General features: G+C 42.7%; 1 protein-coding gene across 1 annotated transcript; it reads right to left on the bottom strand.

Annotated features, from left to right (window-relative positions):
- Positions 1-971: 971 nt before the first annotated feature.
- On the bottom strand, positions 972-16,709 carry RNASEL (ribonuclease L). Its single transcript, XM_003824740.4, has 7 exons — positions 16,533-16,709; positions 12,695-14,338; positions 11,455-11,540; positions 9,431-9,636; positions 8,609-8,741; positions 3,590-3,723; positions 972-2,912 (listed from the first exon to the last, which is right to left on the bottom strand). Exons 2-7 carry the CDS (start codon positions 14,172-14,174, stop codon positions 2,726-2,728), a joined length of 2,226 nt encoding a protein of 741 aa, XP_003824788.1. The 5' UTR covers positions 14,175-14,338; positions 16,533-16,709; the 3' UTR covers positions 972-2,725.
- Positions 16,710-21,022: the final 4,313 nt, after the last annotated feature.

Below are 21,022 nucleotides of genomic sequence, written 5' to 3'. Positions count from 1 at the left end.
CCCAACATGAGGGCCCTATCCTCATGACCTCATCCAACACTAATTACCTCTCAAAGACCCCCATCTTCAAATACTAACACATTGGGGGGTTAGGGCTTCAATGTATGAACTTGGGAGGGACACAATTCACTACATAGCAGTAATTAAGAACAGCAACAAGTAAAACTGGGTGCGTAGTATATGCCAGGCACTGTACTAGGCACTTAGGCAAGCCTGAGAGAAAATCTCCACAGAAAGGAAAAAGGAAAGCTGAATTTCCCAGGGTCTCCTCCAGAGGAAGGTTGTGCTGTTCTTTACCCAAATCATCTTGAAAGCCCACTCTGTCCTAAAGCTGATGGGGTAGAGTACGGAAGAGCTGCCCCAGGGGTCGGCTCCAAGACTTACCTCTCTCCCAGGCTGCAGCTCCAGCAAAGACCCACCAAAAATCAAATGTTAAAGGTTTTCTCAACCAGTGAATTCAAGGAGTATCTTATAACTTAAACACACTACACACTTATAACACACCAGGCACCATGTGAGGAAATGGGATATGACCTCTGCCCTCCCAGGCTTATTGGAGAGACAGGTAAATGCCACCAACTGCTGAGTAAAGCACACGGGGATAGAGCTTTTACCCCTGAGCAAGAGTACAGAATCAGCCTGCCTAACACAGGACCTGATATGAACCACATGCTCAATGAAATGTTTGTGACGATGACAACTGAACGAGAAATGTTTATAGAATGTCAACAGAAACTCTCAGAGAATTCAAGCAGAGGGAAAAATGAACATTTCCTCCCTTCTCTCACTACATGATAGGCCCACTTTGTTCCAGAATTACTAGAAAGTCAAAAATAGCTCCTTTTCCCATTTTCAGACAGCAGGATGACCTTTCTTAAAACTTACCCAGGAATTACTTAGTGAATATTTTCTATTGTAGATATCACCCACTCCCTAAAGTGGAAATGTCACTTAAAGAAAATCAGACTAAATAAGACAATTTAAAGTTTTATTGAGTAAGCTTCACAAATGGGCATTTTAATTGACATATCCAGGTGCTCATTACAAATCAGACAACCAAAGCTTCATTTTAAAAGTTAAAGCAATCTTGCTGCTCATAAAGTATTTTTTAAGCCTTGAATTTGTTCCTAATCAACATTTAATTTCATTCAGTGATATCTATTTATCCATTGCTAGATACCTCCTTTTCAGAAAGAACCTAAGGTACTGTTTTATTCCCATTACAAAGCTCCATCTCAACCACCACAATGATTCATGGAAAGAACATCAGACTTAGCACCAGAAAATTTGTTCAAATCAAGATAGTAACACTTCCTAGCTATACGTCCTAGAGGAAATCAAAATGTTTCTAACCTTAGTTTCCCCATCAGCAAAATAAGGATAACAATGTTGACCTTAAAGGATTGTTTTGAAAATTAAATAAAATAAAATACGCAGATGCAATGTATACATTATAAAGCACCAGAAAAATGTAAGACAGTATTATTATTCATGTACGAAGACAGTTCATTCATTATTCAATGAATATTTATTGAACATTGCCACTTGGCAGACTTTTTGCTTGGCAGTGAAGATACAAAGTCAAGAAAAGATAGCCATCGCCCGTGAGGAGCCTACATTCCAGCGGAGGAACCAAAACTAAAAGGCGGAGGACAGCTCTGGGTGCTTGGGAGCCAGAAAGAGCTCCCAGACTGGGTATGGGAAGTGAGGGAGGCCTGGGAGCCTCCTGTGGGGCTGACACCAGAAGAAACTCCATCACTACAGATCCAGCAAGAGTAAATAAATCTGAGTCCCTCCTCTGTGGGGTGGTCCACACACTCCACAGTCCTGGGCCCTAAGCTAGTTCAAAAGCATCCCAGCCCCTTAAGGCAGGTTTTCTCAACCTCAGCACCATTGATATTTTTGTCTGGATAATTCTCTGTTGCAGGGGCTGTCCTGTGCAAGGTAGGTTTGGCAGCATCCCTTGTCTTTACCCACTAAATGCCATAGCATGCTCCCCACAAAGCTGTGACACCAAAAACTTCTTCAGACTCTGCCAAATGCTCTCTTCAGTGCAAAATTTCCCCCTAGTTGAGAACTACTGCCTTAAGGTCATGGAAAACCAATGCAGTTGGTTCTGGAAGGAGTGGAATTCATGCACCCAGTGCCCAGACTTATACTAGATGCTCAATAAATACTGAATGAATGAGATTCCTGGAGCCCCTATATATGTTTTGGGCCTCATCTGGAAGAGCCCTGGAAGGATAGTTAAGTTTTAAGGTGCCCAAATGAGAGGTGCCAATAACACCACATAAATTTATAAAGTGCTAGGTATAAATTGAATAATCTTGGGCCAGTAGCTTACACTCTCTGAGTCTCAGGTTCCTCAGTTCTTAAATGGGGATGATAATCCCTGTTTTGCAAGATCATTGGGAAAATTAAGTGAGAGAATTGTAACATATGCAGCATTAGGGGTCAAGGCACTCATTCTTTCGGTGCAATTGACAAAAGGAATCTTAGCAGAATGTCCTCCCAGTTAGTGGGTAAAGCTTATGGACTAGTGTAGTCTGAGTATATATTGCTTTTGTTATAGACATATGGAATACATGATGCCAGGGATTGACATATCAGCTATGCAACTCATCCCTCACAAGTAACCTGGTGAGTTAAAAGGCCCAGAATGTTGTGATTTGCCAAGGACTCTACAGCTAATAAGTAGTTCCCTGAACTCCAGCAAATCAGTCCATCAGCACCCAGGGCTGGCCAACCCACAGGCCCCACCAGCTCCATCACACTGAGGCTTGTTTGGACTGTGGGTTTGGGGGAAATGCTTTCTATATTCTGTGTTCTGTAGTTTTGTATAGACATAGATCACCAGATCTGGAAATGTCTTCTGAAAATACCGGGAAGGGTCTCCAATTTTTAATTTCATCCTGAAATAAAACACAAATTGTTTAGCATGCTTGCCCCAAATTATTCTTCCCCACTTCACAGCATATGGCCCTGAAGATCTCTTTGCTCGCTTGATTTCTATTGTAGAATAAATAAGGACTTTGGAATCTGACAGAGCAAGACTCCTCCCCTGACTCTTCAACTAATTGTGCAACCTTTGGCCACAATCTTTCTGAACTTTAGATTGTTCTTTCATAAAATGGAAATAGTGCAATGCCACAATCCTCTACCTACAATTCCAAAATCCAGAAGAGCCCTGAACTGCAAGGCTTTTTTGTGAGTTTGCAACTAACATTTTTGTCAGCAAAAGCTGATCTAACTAATGTGGGCTATTTTTAGACGTATATAACTCTACCTTCACTTTATCTAGCTGTCCAGTCTCCTGTGTTACTTCACAGAAGGGAGTCACTAGCTCCTGTTCAATTTGTTTTACCATTTATCCAACAAAAAAATGACAAGGAAGACGAAAGCCTGCTGGACATGTCCCTCATTAATTGTAAGGCCACAGTGATAGCCCTTTTACACACAGAGGGAAGGAATTACTTTTCTTTCATCAAAATAAATTTTCTTTTTTCCATCGTAGATATGAACTTAGAATTGGATTTTTTAAATTGTTCTCATTTCACATATAATTTGTAGGAATGAAAACAACACTTACTTTTTATGCTTTTCTTCATCAATGTGTTCTCCCAAATTCCGGATGAACTTCAGCAGATCACCCACAGTGTTCTGGTAGAAATTGCCTCTTTTTTCATAAAACTTATTCATTTTTTTCATAACACATTCATTAATCTAAAAAAACAAAAAATAACACAAAAATGTGGTAGCAACACAAAATAAATCCTGATGGAATATTCATACCAAAAGGCAAAATATAAATTTGAATATATTCATATATTCTATAATTACCAACTAATTAATAAAGCAAAACAATTTAAAAATGGAAGTAAATGCTGTATACCAAAATGCTAACTATAATTGTGTCTGGGCTGGGTGCGGTGGCTCACATCTGTAGTCTCAGCACTTTCAGAGGCCGAAATGGGCAGATCACCTGAGGTCAGGAGTTTGAGACCAGCCTGGCCAACATAGTGAAACCTCGTTTCTACTAAAAATTTCTGCTAAAAAATTAGCCGGGCGTGGTGGCGCTGCCTGTAATCCCAGCTACTTGGGAGACTGAGGCAGGAGAGTCACTTGAACCTGGGAGGTGGAGGTTGCAGTGAGCCAAGATCGCACCACTGCACTCCGGTCTCAGTAACAGAGCAAGACTCCATCTCAAAAAAAAATTTTTTTTTTTTTTTTTCGAGACAGAGTCTCACTCTGTCACCAGGGCTGGAGTGCAGTGGCACGATCTTGGCTCACTGCAACCTCCACCTCCCGGGTTCAAGCGATTCTCCTGCCTCAGCCTCCCGAGTAGCTAGGATTACAGGCACCCACCACCATGCCCAGCTAATTTTTTTTTTTTTTGTATTTTTAGTAGAGACAGGGTTTCACCATGTTGGCCAGGCTGGTCTCAAACTCCTGACCTCGTGATTCACCCACCTTGGCCCCCAAAGTGCTGGGATTACAGGTGTGAGCCACCACACCTGGCAAAAAAATTAAAAAATTTTTTAAATTAAAACTATATATATAATTGTGTCTGGATGTGAGATTGTAAGTATGTTCAAATGTGTGTCTGTATTTTCCAAGTAAATTGTTTTCATAAGAAATTAAATATATTAAAATATGGTTAAAAAATCTTTGACTACTATACTAGGAAACTCGTTCATTATACTATACAATATTTTTATCCTGTGGCCACCCTTTCAAATTCGTACTTGATTACATTTCTTTCTTTAAAAGGGCTATTCAGACTGAAACTGGGCCTGGCAACCATGGCCAAAGTGAACGGCTTTGTTTGTTTGTTTGTTTTTGTTTTTTTAGTTATATTTCCAAAAGGAATAACTAATATTGTTAAAGTGATCACCCTGCCCAAAGCAATCTACAGATTCAACGCAATTCCTATCAAAATACCAACATCATTTTTCACAGAATTAGAGAAAAAATCCTAAAATTCACATGAAACCAAAAAAGAGCCCAAATAGCCAGAGGCATCTTAAGGAAAAAAAACAAAGTTGGAGGCATCACATTATGATATACCTCCAATTATTGTGCAAGGCTAAGATAACCAAAACAGCACAGTACTGGTATAAAAATAGACACATAGATCAATGGAACAGAATAGAGAAGCCACAAATAAAGCCACATATCTACAACCAACTGATCTTTGACAAAGTCGGCAAAAACATACACTGGGAAAAAGACACCCTATTCAGCAAGTGGTGCTGGGAAAATTAGACTGCCATATGTAGAAGATTAAAACTAGATCTCTCTCTCAGTGTATACAAAAATCAACTCAAGATGGATTAAAGACTTAAATGTAAGACCTGAAACTATAAAAATACTAAAAGAAAACCTAGGAAAAACTCTTCTGGACATTGGTCTAGGCAAAGAATTCATGACTAAGACCCCAAAAGCACAAGCAATGAAAATAAAGAAACAGATGGGGTTTAATTAAACTAAAAACTTCTGCGCAGCAAAAGAAATAAACAGAGTGAACAAACAACCTGCAGCATGGGAAAAAAAAATTTGCAAACTATGCATCCAACAGAGGACTGATATCCAGAATTTACAAGGAACTCAAACAACTTAACAATAAAAAATAATAACCCCATTAAAAAGTGGGCAAATGACAAGAATAGACATTTCTCAAAAGAAGACGTACAAATTGCCAAAAAGCATATGAAAAAATGCTTAACATCACTAATCATCAGAGAAATGCAAATTAAAACCAATGAGATATCATCTTATACTAGGGGCTACTATTAAAAAGTCAAAAAGTAACAGATGTTGATGAGGATGCAGAGAAAAGAGAATGTACTGAGTATCTGCCAAAATAATCTTTTTTTTTTTTTGAGACAGAGTCTCACTCTGTCGCCCAGGCTGGAGTGCAGTGCCACCATCTCAGCTCACTGTAACCTCTGCTTCACAGGCTGAAGCAATTCTCATGCCTCAGCCGCCCAAGTAGCTGGGATTACAGATGTGTGCCACAATGCTTGGCTAAGTTTTGTATTTTTAGTAGAGACAGGGTTTTGCCATGTTGGCCAGGCTGGTCTCAAACTCCTGACCTCAAATGATCCACCCATCTCGGCCTCCCAAAGTGCTGGGATTACAGGTGTGAGCCACTGCACTCAGCCCAAGAAATCTTATATCAAAAAGATACCTGCACTCATATGTTTACTACAGCACTATTCACAATAGCAAAGATATGGAATCCACCTAAGTGTCCATCAACAGATGATTGGATAAAGAAAATGTGTCTGGGCCATTTCAGCCATAAAAAAGAAGAATGAAATCATGTCTTTTGTGGCCACATGGACGGAACTGGAGGCCATTATTTTAAGTGAAATGACTTACAAACAGAAAGTCAAATATCACATGTTCTCTCTTATAAGTGGGAGCTCAATAATGTGTACACATGGATGTACAGAGTGGAATAATAGAATTGGAGACTTGGAAAGGTGGGAAGGTTGGAGGGAGAGGGATGAGAAATTACTTAATGGGTACAATGTGCGTTATTCAGGTAATGGTTACACTAAAAGCCCAACTTTACCACTACACAATATATCCATGTAACAAAACTATGCTAGCACCCTCTAAAATTTATATTTTAAACAAGGTTACTTGTTTCTCCTTGCCTGCAGGTGTCCCAGGGCAACTCCTTTCATATCACAGTAATGTCATCCTCTTTCTCTGTGCTTGTCACCCTCATAGATACAGAGCCATAGATGGCTCTCATATTTAGAAAGAGTTTGGGCTACGAGATCAAGATGCAACAGTCAAGAATCCAGTGGGTCACTTAGGAAGAGTAACTGATGAAAGAGCAATGCTACTGAGGATGCTGCTGAGACTGGCCAGGTGCACTCTGTGCAGAACACCCGTGAGAAACGCCAAGCACGTATGTGTGGCAGGATGGGGCAAGTCAAAAACCAATACAGTCATACAAGCTGGAAAACTTGGGCTCCAGACCTATGCTGACAAAATTAATTGTGTGACCATGAAAATGGGCAAGTCAACAGAAAAACAAAGTGTAAAATGGGAATTAAAAGGTAAAACTTGAAGTTAAAACCTGAAGACTATCAAAATTAAATATAAGCCCATGGAATTTAGGGAAAAGAACCAATAAATTGGGAAATAAAAGAACAAGTTCCTCTTTCCAGGTCTGCCAATCTCTGACTGTCCAGGCATGAGTAATTTGAGTGTGGTCTCTGAGCCTCAATTTCCTCAGTGAGTAAATGAGTTGGTAGACTTGATGCCATCATAGCTTCGTGTAGTGGTGTGGCTTAAGCACATGGCCTCTGCAGCCATCCTTCCCAGCTTCAAATCCTGGTGCACCCCTTACTGGTTCTGTGTAGTTGGAAAAATTATTTGTCTGTGCCTCAGCTTGCTCATCTGCAAAATATAGATGATTGTCTCAGAAGTTGTGCTAAAGATTAAATGTGGTAACTCATGTAAAGTCTCAAGAACTATGGCTGCCACATAATCATAATGATACTACGTAATCATTAGCTATCACTATCATAGCTGCTTTCAAATTTCTTTGTTTCTACAAGTTAAAATTTTAGCCAAAGTTTGATAGACATTCGTTTAGTAAAGAGTCATGGCACATCTACTCCATGCCAGGGATACAATAACTGACAAGACAATGGGTAGTCTCTGCCTTCATGGAACTTACAGTCTAGCAAGGAAAATGGACCGTAAGCCAGTAATTATGAGTGTGATGTGCAGTATAGAGACCAGTGAGGGAAGGAAAGCAAAACAAGAATTAGGAGAAGCAGAGTCCCAGGTCAGGTCTAGGATAGGAAGCTGTTGGTTTCCAAGACCTGAAGATTATGGGTTCTCCCATAGTGCTTTGCACATGTCCCTGGGATGCCCAGCACACATCCCACAGCATCATTTCCGTGGGCTTCTCAGCCCCACAGGGACACATTGTATTCTGCTTTGTATGCTCAAGGCCTTGCATGGGCCTAGCACATAATTGGTATTGTATAGATGTTTGTTAATTAATAATGAAAGTTCTGACAGTACTGACTAGATTGAGATGATGACTAATTTTGTAGAGTTCCACTATAATTAATGCAAGTTAGGTGGAACTTTTCTTAAAGAGAGCAATTTGAAAGATCATCTTTCCTAGGTCTGTGTGTGGATCCTGAGAGCTGGGCTGTTTACAGGCAGTGGAGGCAGCCAGGCTGTACCTGGACTGAAACACCTCATGGTGAAGCACTTCCCTTGGATTAAGCTCTATTTAGTCAGCTGCTTGTGCCATAATGGCAATAGGATTATCAGCTAAGTGAGGGAAAGGCTCATGGGCTGGGATAAGGCCATCCAGGGGGAGCCTGAATAACAGTCTATCAGAGGGGCATGGGTCTGAACAGGAGAGAGGGAGGGCCAGCTTCTGAAAGTAGAAGTAGACACCCCGGCGGGGAGCCTAGGGGGATAGGGATGGGAAGGCAGGAGGCAAAATCACCTCTTTGAGCCTCTGGTTTGCCACTGGTGTAAAATAAGATATAAAAACTAACATAAAACATTACACAAATTCTTATTCCTGGACTAACCCCTGCACTATAGGAATTGTACATACCTTAGTCGTCCACTTGTCAAAACTTTTGGAATGTTCAGAAGGCCCAGGTTGCAGTAGTCTGAGGATCTCACTTTCAGATTTTCGTGTTTTGATGTCGGATTCATTTCCCACATTCCGAAGCGTCCTATAGCGGCTGAAGATGACTAAATGATCTAAATGATCATGATCATCCCATCCCCCCCTTTCCTTTTCCAGAAAAAGAAAACCGTTAGATTTTGGTGTTTTTTGTGCTTTCTTGGTTTTTCTTTCTTTTTTTTTTTTTTTTTTTTGAGATGGAGTCTCGCTCTGTCCCCCAAGCTGGAGTGCAGTAGCACAATCTTGGCTCACTGCAACCTCCACCTCCCGGGTTCAAGCAATTCTCCTGCCTCAGCTTCCCAAGTAGCTGGCATTACAGGCACCTGCCACCACGCTCGGCTAACTTTTGTATTTTTAGTAGAGACGGGGTTTCACCATGCTGACCAGGCTGGTCTGGAACTCCTGACCTCATGATCCACCTGCCTCGGCCTCCCAAAGTGCTGGGATTACAGGTGTGAGCCACCGCGCCTGGCTAGATTTTGGTTTTTAATAAAAGTAATACAACCATGTCTTCAAAAATTCTGCATGATAGGAGAGGCAAGCATCTCTTTTTTTCCCCTCCTTATTCTTCAGAAATGAAAAGCAGACTCCAGAGAGGTTAAGTCATCTCTCCAAGGACACACAGCCAGTAAATCCCAAGCTAAGAAAAAAGCCTGGGTCTCCTGATTTGCAGCCCAGACTTCTGTCTGCACCACCTTACCCTCTCCATCCTGGAGGCCTGTGGCATCTGCACAAAGTTTTACTTACCTCTCCCAAGTCCAAAAGAAGGGATGACCCAGCAGGTCACTCAGACAGTCCCTCACATGTTCCCCAGGATGGAAGAGACGATGAATGAGGTCCTTAGTTTCCTCATCTGGAGAAAGTTGAACCACCTTTTCATTACTTTGAGCCTTCAGCTCCTCAAATGAGATGCTTCCCTTCTTTACCACATAGAGGACCAGCCGTCCAAGGTCCTGCACAAAAGCCATAAATCAAGCCAAAGATGCTTACTAATTATTTGGGTAACCCTGGAAGGAGTGGTGCACGCTATTAGCAAACAAGATGATGGGAGGAATCTCAAGGAATCTGTAGGCTTGTTAGGGAGGGAAGACACAGATGTGTGCATACAGACCTCTTCAAGGCAGTATATCGCCCATACCACTTAGTTTTATGAAGAGCAAAAGATACATATGAGTCACAGTTGTTAGGGCAGACTGCTTGGAGGAAGAGAGATTTGAGCTGGGCCTCAAATGTATGGACAGAATATAGATAAATTGAGGAAAGGGAGAATGCTTTAAACACAGGGAGAACTGACAGCCTGGCTGGGAACTGGGACTTTGGGTCTGAGGCTATATCACGCAGCAAATAAAAAAGTCAGTCCAGGTCAGGAGAGGCAAAGTGATGACCCCAGGGATTAGGCTGTGGCCAGGAGGAAAGGCCAAGAAGAAGGTCGCCTAAGGAACTCTTTGCACTAGCCACCAGTCAAGGAAGGAGCTGAAATCTGATGCCACCAAACCAGGAGGCCAGACATATGGGTGGAGAGTCTCGCCCATTGGGTTGAAAGTGCAGCACCTTGTAAAACTCTCCAGGAAAGACCTACTCTGACAGGGTCAGAATCAGCCTGGGGGCTTTGGTCTACAGCGGCCAATCTCCATGTCCCCTCAGGAGCAACAGCTATTTCAGAGTCTTCATCTTTTTGGCCAAGCTTAGGTTCTTTCAAGCTGGGAATTGACCTCACTCCTCCCAGGAGTTTTCAGAGAACCTTAGTATCCAGCCTTCTGCAGAGTGTAGCCCACGAGTTTGAGTTTGTGGTGAAAGAAACCTCACTTACTTTGTTCTTAGGTAGAAAAATAACTCCTCAATGAATATTGGAGATATTTGAAATTCTCTCCTGGAGAGAAGATGTGGCATGCTCAGTTTATTTACTTATTAAGGTAGTGGAGGAAGAGAGATTCAAAGAGATACAGTAAGGGTCCACAGTGACAGCCAACTCCACACCAACCCAAGCTGTTGCACCTTCCCATTGTCATCTTGAAAGCTCTGCTGCGGGAGAAGCCCAAGGAAATGCCACGGCCTACAGGGGAGTCAGGACAGTGAGCAAGATGGGGAAAGCCTTGAACATTCTTTTTTTCCTGGTTAAAATAGAATGCCCTCCAATTGCCCATAGGAAATAAGGTAATGAACTGTGACGGTTAATATTGAGTGTCAACTTGAGTTGAAGGATGCAAAGTATTGTGCCTGGGTGTGTCTGTGAGGGTGTTGCCAAAGGAGAGCAACATTTGAGTCAGTGGACTGGGAGAGGCAGACCCACAGTCAGTCTCGGTGGGCACCATCTAATCAGCTGCCAGCATGGCTAAAATAAAGCAGGCAGAAAATGAAAGAGCAGACGACTTGCTAAGACTTCTGGCCTTCATCTTTCTCCCGTGCTGGAGGCTTCCTGCCCTCAAACATCAGTATCCAAGTTCTTCAGCTTATGGAGTTTTGGACTTACACCAGTGGTTTGCCAGGGGCTTTCAGGCCTTTGGCCACAGACTGAAGGCTGCACTGTCGGCTTCCCTACTTTTGAGGTTTTGGTACTCAGACTGACCCATCACTGGCTTCCTTGTTCCTCAACTTGCAGATGGCTTATTATGGGACTTTATGTTGTGACCGTGTGAGTCAATTCTCCTTAATAAACTCCCTTTCATATATACATATGTCCTACTAGTTCTGTCCCTCTAGAGAACCCTGACTACTACATGAAAGAATAAGGAAGCAGAAAGAAGAAAGGTAAACTGGATTGTAGAATTTACCTCTAGATCTCTCTTGACTTCCTGTGGATCTCCAGCCCACTTGATGCTCTTATCAAAATCTGCCAGGTGAGCAGCTTTCTTAGAATCTAAGGAAAAGTTTGCAGAGGCACATTGAAAATACTCATTCTCTATAAAGTGAGAGTCAATTGATTTATATAAATATGTAACATGCTATAAAAATCATCATCTCTGTGCAGGCAATAATAAACCTTATATCTGTATTGCCATTCACCCCTCAAAACACTGCCATGTGCACTGTTTCATTTGATCTGTTAGGTATCTGCCAAGAGCAGCACTTACATTTTATTTTTTCCAGGCCAGGGGGTAGGAAGGGATGAGGACAAATTTAACCATCTCCTCGTTCATGCAATTCCAGGGGCCGAAAGCACAAATTTGTAAAGGAGCTGTTCCCTTACACTGAGCTTAAATCTCAGTGAATGTCTATGGATAAGGTATGTACTCTGCTTAGACCTTTTAGGCAAGAACAGCCTTTCCTGAGCACCTATGATGTACCAAATGACTATTTCATCATTGCACTTAGACCTCATAACAAACTTATGAAGGAGGCATTATCAGCCTCAAGTGAGGAACTGAGGCTCACAGTATCAAGTGACTTGTCTGAGGTTACAAAACTACAAACTAGTGAGACTAGGCTTCAAGCCACCCTAATCATCGCTGAAGCCCTGGCTTGCTCCCCCGCACCATATTGCTTCCTGGGACTTTACGGTCAGCCCTGCTTTTCTTTTAACATTTAAAAGAAAATGCTATTTTCCTTCCCTTTGTTTGGCTTGGACCAGTGGATTCTGACTTGTTCTGCCTTGGAATCTGTGTCTTCACTATGTCACATCTTGTCCTGACATCCTCAACTCTGACCTTAATTTTGTCAGTAAGTTTCATGGTTACTGCCACCTTGTCTGAAGGAACTCACCTCTAGGATTCTCAAATTTCTGGAGCTACTTTGATCCATGACATGCCTTCATCTGTTTATTTTGCCAATGGCAATCTAAGGCTAGCCTGGTATTCTGTTGGCATCTACCAACCTTCATGTAGACTAACAGAACCCAGTTATAATTGGTAGCAGGAGACACTGAACTGTAATTATGAATTTGTTTTAATAATGATCCTCAAATTGAATCATCCACATTTACTCTAGGCCTCTCCTCTCTGCAATGAAAAACTTTTCCTTTCATAAACAAAGATCCCACAATTTCTAAGAGAGAATTGGGGATTGGGGACTCACCTATTAAGATGTTTTGTGGTTGCAGATCCTGGTGGGTGTATCCACAGGACAAGTGTAGTTCTTGAACAGCCTTAAATATAGATGACAGGACATTTCGGGCAAACTCATCTTCCTCATTTTCCACATCTTCCCCTCTGTGCACATCCAAACACGCTTCCAGAGTCTGCTCACAGAGGGTGACACACACAAACAAGTGGCCCCTGTGGCTCTCACTCCCATAGAATGTCACCAAGTGACTGTTCTCTCGGCTGCTTTGCAGACAAGAGACTTCCCGCTGTGCACGTGGGCTGCCCTCACAGAACGTCTTCACAGCTACTTCTTGCTTCTCATAGAACCCCAGGTAGATGCCTCCTTCTGAAGTATCAGCAATTTTGTATTTTTCATCAATAAAGAACTTGAGTTTGCCAATCATAGGGCGGTATATTCTGTGGAGATCCTTCAGGGCTGCCCCCCAGTGTGAGCTCTGAGGCTTCCAGTCTTCAGCAGGAGGGTGAAAATCTTCTTTGGCTCCATGAGAGAGAAGAAACTTCACAAGGGAATGGTCATAATTCCGCCTCGCTGTCATAACAAGATCCCCACAATCTGTACTGGCTCCACGTTTGCACAGCAACTCGGCGATTTCCTTCAGTTTGAGTTCAACAGCAAGCAGCAGTGCTGTTTTGCCATCACTGTCTGTGTCATTAATCTCTATGTGCTCTTGCTCCAGAAGCCTCTGCACCAAACCCAAGTGCTTCTTCTCCACTGCCAGGATCAGGGGAGTCTTCCCTCTTTCTCCCCTCACATTGACATCAGCCCCATGGTCCAACAGCAGATACGTAATAGCCTCCACATCCCTATCGTGAGAGCTCAGGAGAGCATGGATCAAGGCATTTCTGCCCATATTGTCACAGGCGTTTACATCTGCCCCCATCTCATCAAGGAGAATCTTCAAGACCTCTACGTGTCCTTCTTCAGCAGCGTCCATGAGAGCTGTGGCCCCTCCTTTCCTCAGCCGCTCTTGATCCTCCTTTGTCTTTCGCCTCAAATTCACATTTGCTCCTCTCTTATAAAGGAATTTTAGGGCTTCGACCTTACCATACACAGCGGCTTCCATGAAGGCTGTGAAGCCATAAAAATCACACTCATTGACATCTGCTCCTTTAGAAAGGAAAAGTTCCAGCAGCTTCACGCTCCCCGCAATCGCTGCGAGGATAAAGGGCGTGGCCCCATTCTTCTTCCTCAGAACAGGGTCAGCACCATGACGAAGCAGAAGTTCCACGATCTCCTCCTTGCTCATTTGTACTGCGTTATGCAGAGGTGTCCAGCCCCCTTCCTCTTCCTGGAAATTAACATTGGCTCCATCTTCCAGCAATTGCTGGACCTGGTCAACATCTCCGTTTTGAACAGCTTTAATCAGCGAGTGATTGTCTTCCACTGCAGCCCTTCTACCGCTGGAGGACGTGGGTCCCTCCTGGGGGTTGTTATGATCCCTGGTCTCCATGACGGTAAATGCCACCTGCTACCACTTTTTGCCTTTTCCTTGAGAAAATGCAAACTTATCTCCTAGCACTTAATCAAAGAAGCTTTGAGTGTAAATTGGGATTCTCTGGCAACAGAGCAGCAGTATGAAGAAGGAACAATGTTCTCAGTCTTCTGACATTCCACCTGGCAACGAAGAGAGGTGCTTTGTAATTTTACAATAGGGAGAAAACACTTGAATCAGAGAAATTAATTATATTAGCATTTTTTCTAAATATATATATTTATTTCTTATAAAACTTTTAAATTACAGAATATTATAAATATATGTAAATTCAAAATAAGAAAATTATTTCTCTAGTCCCAATGCCCAGAAACAGCCAATGTTAATATTTTAGTGTATTTCTATATATTTTTAAAGACATTTGGAATTATACTCTGTAAGTAACTGTATCCTACTTCCTTTCATTTAATACCATACTATAAGTCATTTCCTATGTTATTGCAAATTCTTGTAAAACATTTTTCATGACTATGTAATACGAAATCATACAGTTGTTTCATTTCTCCATTACTGAGTGGTTTTCAAAAATAACTTTTAAAGGGTTTTTTAAAATTAAAAATTTTAAAATTCTAAATGATGTTGCAGCAAATTCAGCTTATTTTAGTTTATTTTCTTTTGATAGATCTTATGATAGATTTCATATGATAGACTTCAAAGAATTTAATGACTATTCAAAAGATATGATTGTATTTAGGATTCTTAACCTATATTAACAAATTGCTTTCAATGTCATATAAATATATTCTTACCAGAGATAGGTGGCTTCCAAAAAAAAAAAAAAAAAAGACCATGAAAATATGCACATCAATTATTTATCAATAAAAAAAGAAGAACCCTCATTCAATAAGAAAAATATATTTCTTGGCTTTTTTTCCCTTTGCATTCTTATGTCACCAGGAAGGTTGATCACTGTGTTTGCTGACTCTGTGCATGTCCTCTTTGTACAACCCTGTGCCCCTATTTAAAGTACAGACAATATCTGACTTATGTTTTTTGACTTTGATTTATGATTTTTTGACTTTGCAGTGGTGGAAAAGCAATAAACATTCAGTAGAAACCACACTTCAAGTACACATACAACCATTCTGTTTTTTATTTCAGCATAGCATTCGATAAATACATGAGACATTTAACACTTTATTATAAAATAAGCTTTGAGCTAGATGATTTTGCCCAACTGTAGCCTAATGTAAGTGTTCTGAGCACATTTAAGGTAAGCTAGGATAAGCTATGACGTTCAGCAAATTAGGTGTATTAAATGTGCTTTTGACCTACAATATTTTCAAATTAGGATGGGTTTATCTGTATGTAACCCCATCATAAGTCAAGGAGTATCTGCAGTAGTGAAAAGAGCTTGTACTCTGACCTTAGGGAGATCTAAGTTTGAGCTTGTGGCTGTGTAATTTTTTACTATTACTTCCTGTAACCTTGGATTGTTGAATCTCAATTTTCTATTTCCTGAAATGGAGACAAAAATAAATACAGTCGTGTGTAAAGTACATTAAAGTATGGAGTGTTGCAAATATTAGCCACTCAATGAATGTTAGAGCTAATTATATCCCTTTATGAAAAAATAAATTGCTTAGTGAATTCTATTCTCCCTACACATGTGCATATAGCTACTACACGAATAGGCAACTGGCAGCTATCAATTTCGTCCAACTGTCAATCAGATCTGAGAATTACAGATCCAGTTCAATCATCAGACAGCCCGAAACTGTTACCTGAATATTTAAATTACTGCATCTGCTATAGAATTCACGAAGCAACCCTTTTTCAGCAATCTCACCACTCTGACAGTTTCAAAGCCTCAGAGGTTAATTGATTAGCCTCTTAGAAGTTTAATTAATTGTGCAACACATACACGATCACCAGGCAATGAAATCTTTGAACCAAAGTGTTTGTGTAGACCGTCCCCATTACAATCAGATGTGAGGTGGGCTGGTATAAACAAAGGAGCCGGGAAGGAGAGGAAATATCAAGGAAGCCCTGAGTGACGCATCAGAGTCGAGAAGAGACGAGCCTGCGGAAGTACTCCAACAGACAATCCTGCTTTCAATTTCACTTTCTCTGTGCGACCTGAGTAAGTCGCAAAGAGATGCCTGAGAAACTGAGGACATGGATAAATGACGTGTGGACTCTGACAGAACTCTGGAAGGGCACTGAGGAAGATCCTTCCGGGCAGCCAAGGACTGGGAGCTCCCCTCCCACTTCCCAAGTCCTCCAGCCCCTGGCCTCTCCAGTCTCCAAAGCCCAAGAATTCTTCAGGATCGACTTATCGAGGTTTTCTAGCTTTCCTCCTTCTGCCTGCCTTACCTGCTCAACTCAGACGTCTCGATTATTCCTTTGGCAGCCGCAAAGCCTGGAAGACTGCTTGCAGCCCGAGCAATTTCCTCCTGCTGCGTCACTGAGCCAGCAGGGCGGAGCCAAGAAAGGAGTGAGGAGTGTGGGAGGGAAAGCAGCCACAGGCTCACTCTGGCACCAGGAGCAAAGCTTCTACTTGCACACCTTCTGGAGGAAAGCAATAGCCACTTTCTGTCTGCTGATGAGGAATGTGATGCCCGGGGTCATGTCACTCACCTCTCAGTCTTGCAGCCTTTCAGGTGGCAGCAGCCAACTGCATCCATCACTCTTGCGTCCTTTCTTTTGTCATTGCAAATTCTGGTCTTCTTGGAAGAAAGGAATGGAAAGTAAACACATATTGAGCACCTATTGTGTTCCAGACACAATGCTTTACGTGCAGCATGGTCCCAGTTAACCCCTGACAATCTTGTTGATTATGAAACACAGGCTCATAGAAGCTAAGTAAGCCCAAAGCCCAAGCCCTGTCACCTGTCTCAGCTCACTCAACTCACAGCTCTGAGGCAGTGCGGCCTTCTCAGGAGGGTACCGGACTGGCAGTCTGGAGACCTGATCCTACAGCCAGCTCTGTGGCTGCTTAGCTGAGTGACCTCAGGCATGTGATTTAACCATGTAGGGCCTCAGTTCTCTCCTATAACTTGGTTTTGAAGGTTCCTTTCTGCTCTACAAGTTCTGTTCTTGACTATCTTCCTAGCAATGAGCTGTGTACTGTGTACTTAGTGCTGTAGTGGAAAGTATTTCCATCCCCAAAGAATACCCAGTCTTGCTGGGGAGACAAAGCCCTGGGACTTGTGAACAACAAGTAGTGCCTGGTCACTTGACGACCACCTGTGTCACACCATCCAGACCCGGGGCCTCTACCACCCCTTATACACCAGGGATTCCCAGGCCTCGCTCTCTAACCCCAGCCTCTCTGCTGAGCTTTAGACCTACAAATCTTGAATATGTGTCAAATGGAAATACTCATCTTTTCCTAAATCTGCCCCTCCTCCCACTTATTCCATCTCCACAGATGGCACCATCACCCGGAGGCCACCCCTCATCCTCATCCCAACACCAAGTCTCTTGCTTTCATCTGCAAAGGGATGACCAGTCGAGTCCTTGTCATCATTTATAGCAAGAAACTGATGACTTGCTTCCTAGCCCTTCATCCATTGTTCCACCCTGCATCATTGACCCACCATCATTTTCAGGACAAAGTTCAAAAATCCTTAACCCATTATTCATTTAATTAATACTTGTTGGACAGGCCCGGTGGCTCACACCTGTAATCCCAGCACTTTGGGAGGCCGAGGCAGGCAGATCACCTGAGTTCAGGAGTTCAAGACCAGCCTGGCCAACATGGTGAAACTGCGTCTCTACTAAAAATACAAAAAGTAGCCAGGTGTGGTGTTGTGCACCTGTAATCCCAGCTACTCGGGAGGCTGAGGCAGGAGAATTGCTCGAACCCGGGAGGTGGAGGTTGAAGTGAGCCAACATAGTACCACTACACTCCAGCCTGGATGACAGAGCAAGACTCTGTCTCAAAAAAAAAAAACAAACTTATTGAGCACTGACTATGTTACCAGTGATTATTCTGCATATCTGGCATAGAGTGATTTACCACACCAGTTCCTCAAGGAGTTCTTCTTGAAGCTTGCATCTTAATAGGCAGAAATAGATCATAAACAGTCGAAAAACCCAACATATCATGATTTCAGGTTATAATACAGTCCCTGCCTGTCCCTACTCCTCATGGGCATCATCAGTGCTAGCCTCCAGTTCCTCGTCACATTATGTCATATGCTTCTACCTCTATATCTTGACCTATGCTGCCTTGCTACCAGAACTAATGATATTAGTAAGAGTGATGAAAATGTGGATGATTCTGTTAATAATGACAAACATTTACATAGCTCTTTAATATGGTCCAGGAACTGTTCTGAACACTTTATATATGTATTAAATTATTTAATCTTATCCTTATGATGTATGTACTATTTTTGTCTCCGTTTTGCAGATAAGAAAACTGAAGCATAAAGTGGTTAAGTAACTTGCTCTAAGGATTTGATCTATATCACTGAACATCACAGAGAAACAGCTTGTCCCCATTCTTTTCTTTTTTTTTTCTTTTCGAGACGGAGTCTCACTCTGTCACCCAGGCTGGAGTGCAGTGGTGCAATCTTGGCTCACTGAAACCTCTGTCTCCTGGGTTCAAGCGATTCTCTTGCCTTAGCCTCCTGAGGAGCTGGGATTACAGGCACACACCACCACATCCAGCTAATTTTTGTATTTTTAGTAGAGATGGGGTTTCACCACGTTGGTCAGGCTGGTCTCAAACTCCCGACCTCATTATCCACCCGCCTCAGCCTCCCAAAGTGCTGGGATTACAGGTGTGAGTTTTTTGAGATGGAGTCTTGCTCTGTCACCCAGGCTGGAGTGCAGTGGTGTGATCCCGGCTCACCACAACCTCCACCTCCCAGGTTCAAGTGATTCTCGTGCCCCAGCCTCCCAAGTAGCTGGAATTACAAGCATGAGCCACCATGCCTGGCTAATTTTTGTATTTTTAGTAGAAACAGGGTTTCACCATGTTGGCCAGACTGGTCTCGAACTCCTGACCTCAAGTGATCCACCCACCTCGGCCTCCCAAAGTTCTGGGATTACAGGTGTGACCCACCATGCCCAGCCCCTGCCCCCATTCTTACTGAAGCAAGATAATGAACAAAATAAGTAAATCATGTAGTGTATTGTAGGCGACAAATCTACAGAAAATAATAAGATAGAATAAGGAGGGTTAAAAGTGCCAGGATGGGGATGGTGATTTTAAACAAAGTAGTCGGGAAGGGTCTTGTTCAGAAGGTGACGTTTGAGCAAAGACTTGCAGAAGATGCAGCAACAGGCTATGCAGATGTCTGCACCAAGAACACAGCAGACAGAGGAAACAGCAAGCACACAGGTCCTGAGGTGGGAGCATGCCTGGTGGGAACAAGCAGCAGCAAGGAGGCCAGTGAGGCTGGAGCAGAGTGAGGGAGGGGAGTTGATAAGCAGAGGTTCAGGTCAGGCGCGACCTTAGGGCCCGTTGTAAGGCTTTTGGCTTCCACACTAAACAACATGGTAGCCATTGGAGTATTGGAGCAGAGGAGTAACATGATCTCCATTGCTTTTTTTTTAGAGGATCATTATCAGTCCTGTGCTGAGAAGAATCTGGGGATTGAAAGCAAAGGGGGAAGTTGGAAAATCCATTAGAAGGCTATTGCAATAATCCAGCTGAGAGTCAACGGTGGCCCAGACCAGGGTGGTAGCATAGAGGTAACAGTGGATGTTAGTTTGTCCTGAACAGATGATTTGGTAAAAACTCTTGGAGAATGCTGACCTTTCTGGTCATAATGACATATGTTAAAGTCTAGTGAGCAGAATCATACCTACAGTGAAACCAAGGCAAGTGTATTACCAACTACAGCGAGGGAGGACTCATCCCAGGAACTGCAGAGTATTTTTTTTTTTTTTTTGAGATGGAGTCTTGGACTGTCACCTGGGCTGGAGTGCAGTGGTGTGATCTCGGTTCACTGCAACTGCTGCCTCCTGGGTTCAAGCGATTCTCCTGCCTCAGCCTCCCGAATAGCTAGGATTACAGGTGCCTGCCACCACGCCCAGCTAATTTTTCTGTATTTTTAGTAGAGACAGGGTTTCATCATGTTGGCCAGGCTGGTCTCGAACTCCTGACCTTGTGATTCGCCCACCTCAGCCTCCCAAAGTGCTGGGATTATGGGCATGAGCCACTGCACCCTGCTTTTTTTTTTTTTTTTTTTTTAAGAGACATGATCTTGCTGTGCCACCCAGGCTGGAGTGCAGTGGCACAATCATATAGATCATATAGCTCATTGCAACCTCAACTTCCTGGGCTCAAGTGAACCTCCTGCCTCAGGCTCCCAAATAACTAGGACCCATTGTGAGGCATGCACCACCATGCCCGGCTAATTTTTTATATTTTTTGTAGAGATGGGTTCTCACTGTGTTGCCCAGGCTGATTTTGAACTCCTGGCTTCAAACAATCCTCCAGCTTTGTGCTCCCAAAGCACTGAGATTATAGATGTGAGCCATTCCACCCAGCCCCAGGATATCTTCTAAAAGGGAATCAGGATACTTATTTTAGGGTTTGAGCTTTTTGTCAGGTGATTTGGGGAAGGGTTTAAGGAAATAGAGGTTTGTTCTCAATTGGGTGGTGTCAGGAAGCAGAAGCACTTTGGTGCCTTCATTATGATCATCTAGGAATCAGGAGGAACAAAGTGTAGCTAGCACTGTCACTGCTCAAGGAACAGGTGGCTCATGTTACCCAGGAGAGGGGGTGTTGGTTACTTTTATGGTGGTATGGCATCTTTTCTTCGCCTCGTGTTCAGTCCTCATTAAGAAGTGGCCTTATTTCTGTCTTGTTCCACTGTAGTCATAGGACAACATCATCAATTATT

Source organism: Pan paniscus, chromosome 1, assembly GCF_029289425.2.
Source record: "Pan paniscus chromosome 1, NHGRI_mPanPan1-v2.0_pri, whole genome shotgun sequence".
In the NCBI taxonomy this organism is placed as follows: Eukaryota; Metazoa; Chordata; class Mammalia; order Primates; family Hominidae; genus Pan; species Pan paniscus.
The sequence above is the reverse complement of the archived record's forward strand: the minus strand, read 5'-3'. Positions and strand labels throughout refer to the sequence as shown.

Excerpts from the sequence above, each read along its gene's own strand:
- RNASEL (XM_003824740.4), bottom strand. The coding sequence starts at position 14,174 with ATGGAGACCAGGGATCATAACAACCCCCAGGAGGGACCCACGTCCTCC. Across the intron at positions 9,637-11,454 it reads AAGTCAAGAGAGATCTAGAG|GACCTTGGACGGCTGGTCCT; the intron begins GTAAATTCTACA and ends GCTTTTGTGCAG. Across the intron at positions 8,742-9,430 it reads TTCTTTTGGACTTGGGAGAG|CCGCTATAGGACGCTTCGGA; the intron begins GTAAGTAAAACT and ends AGTCATCTTCAG.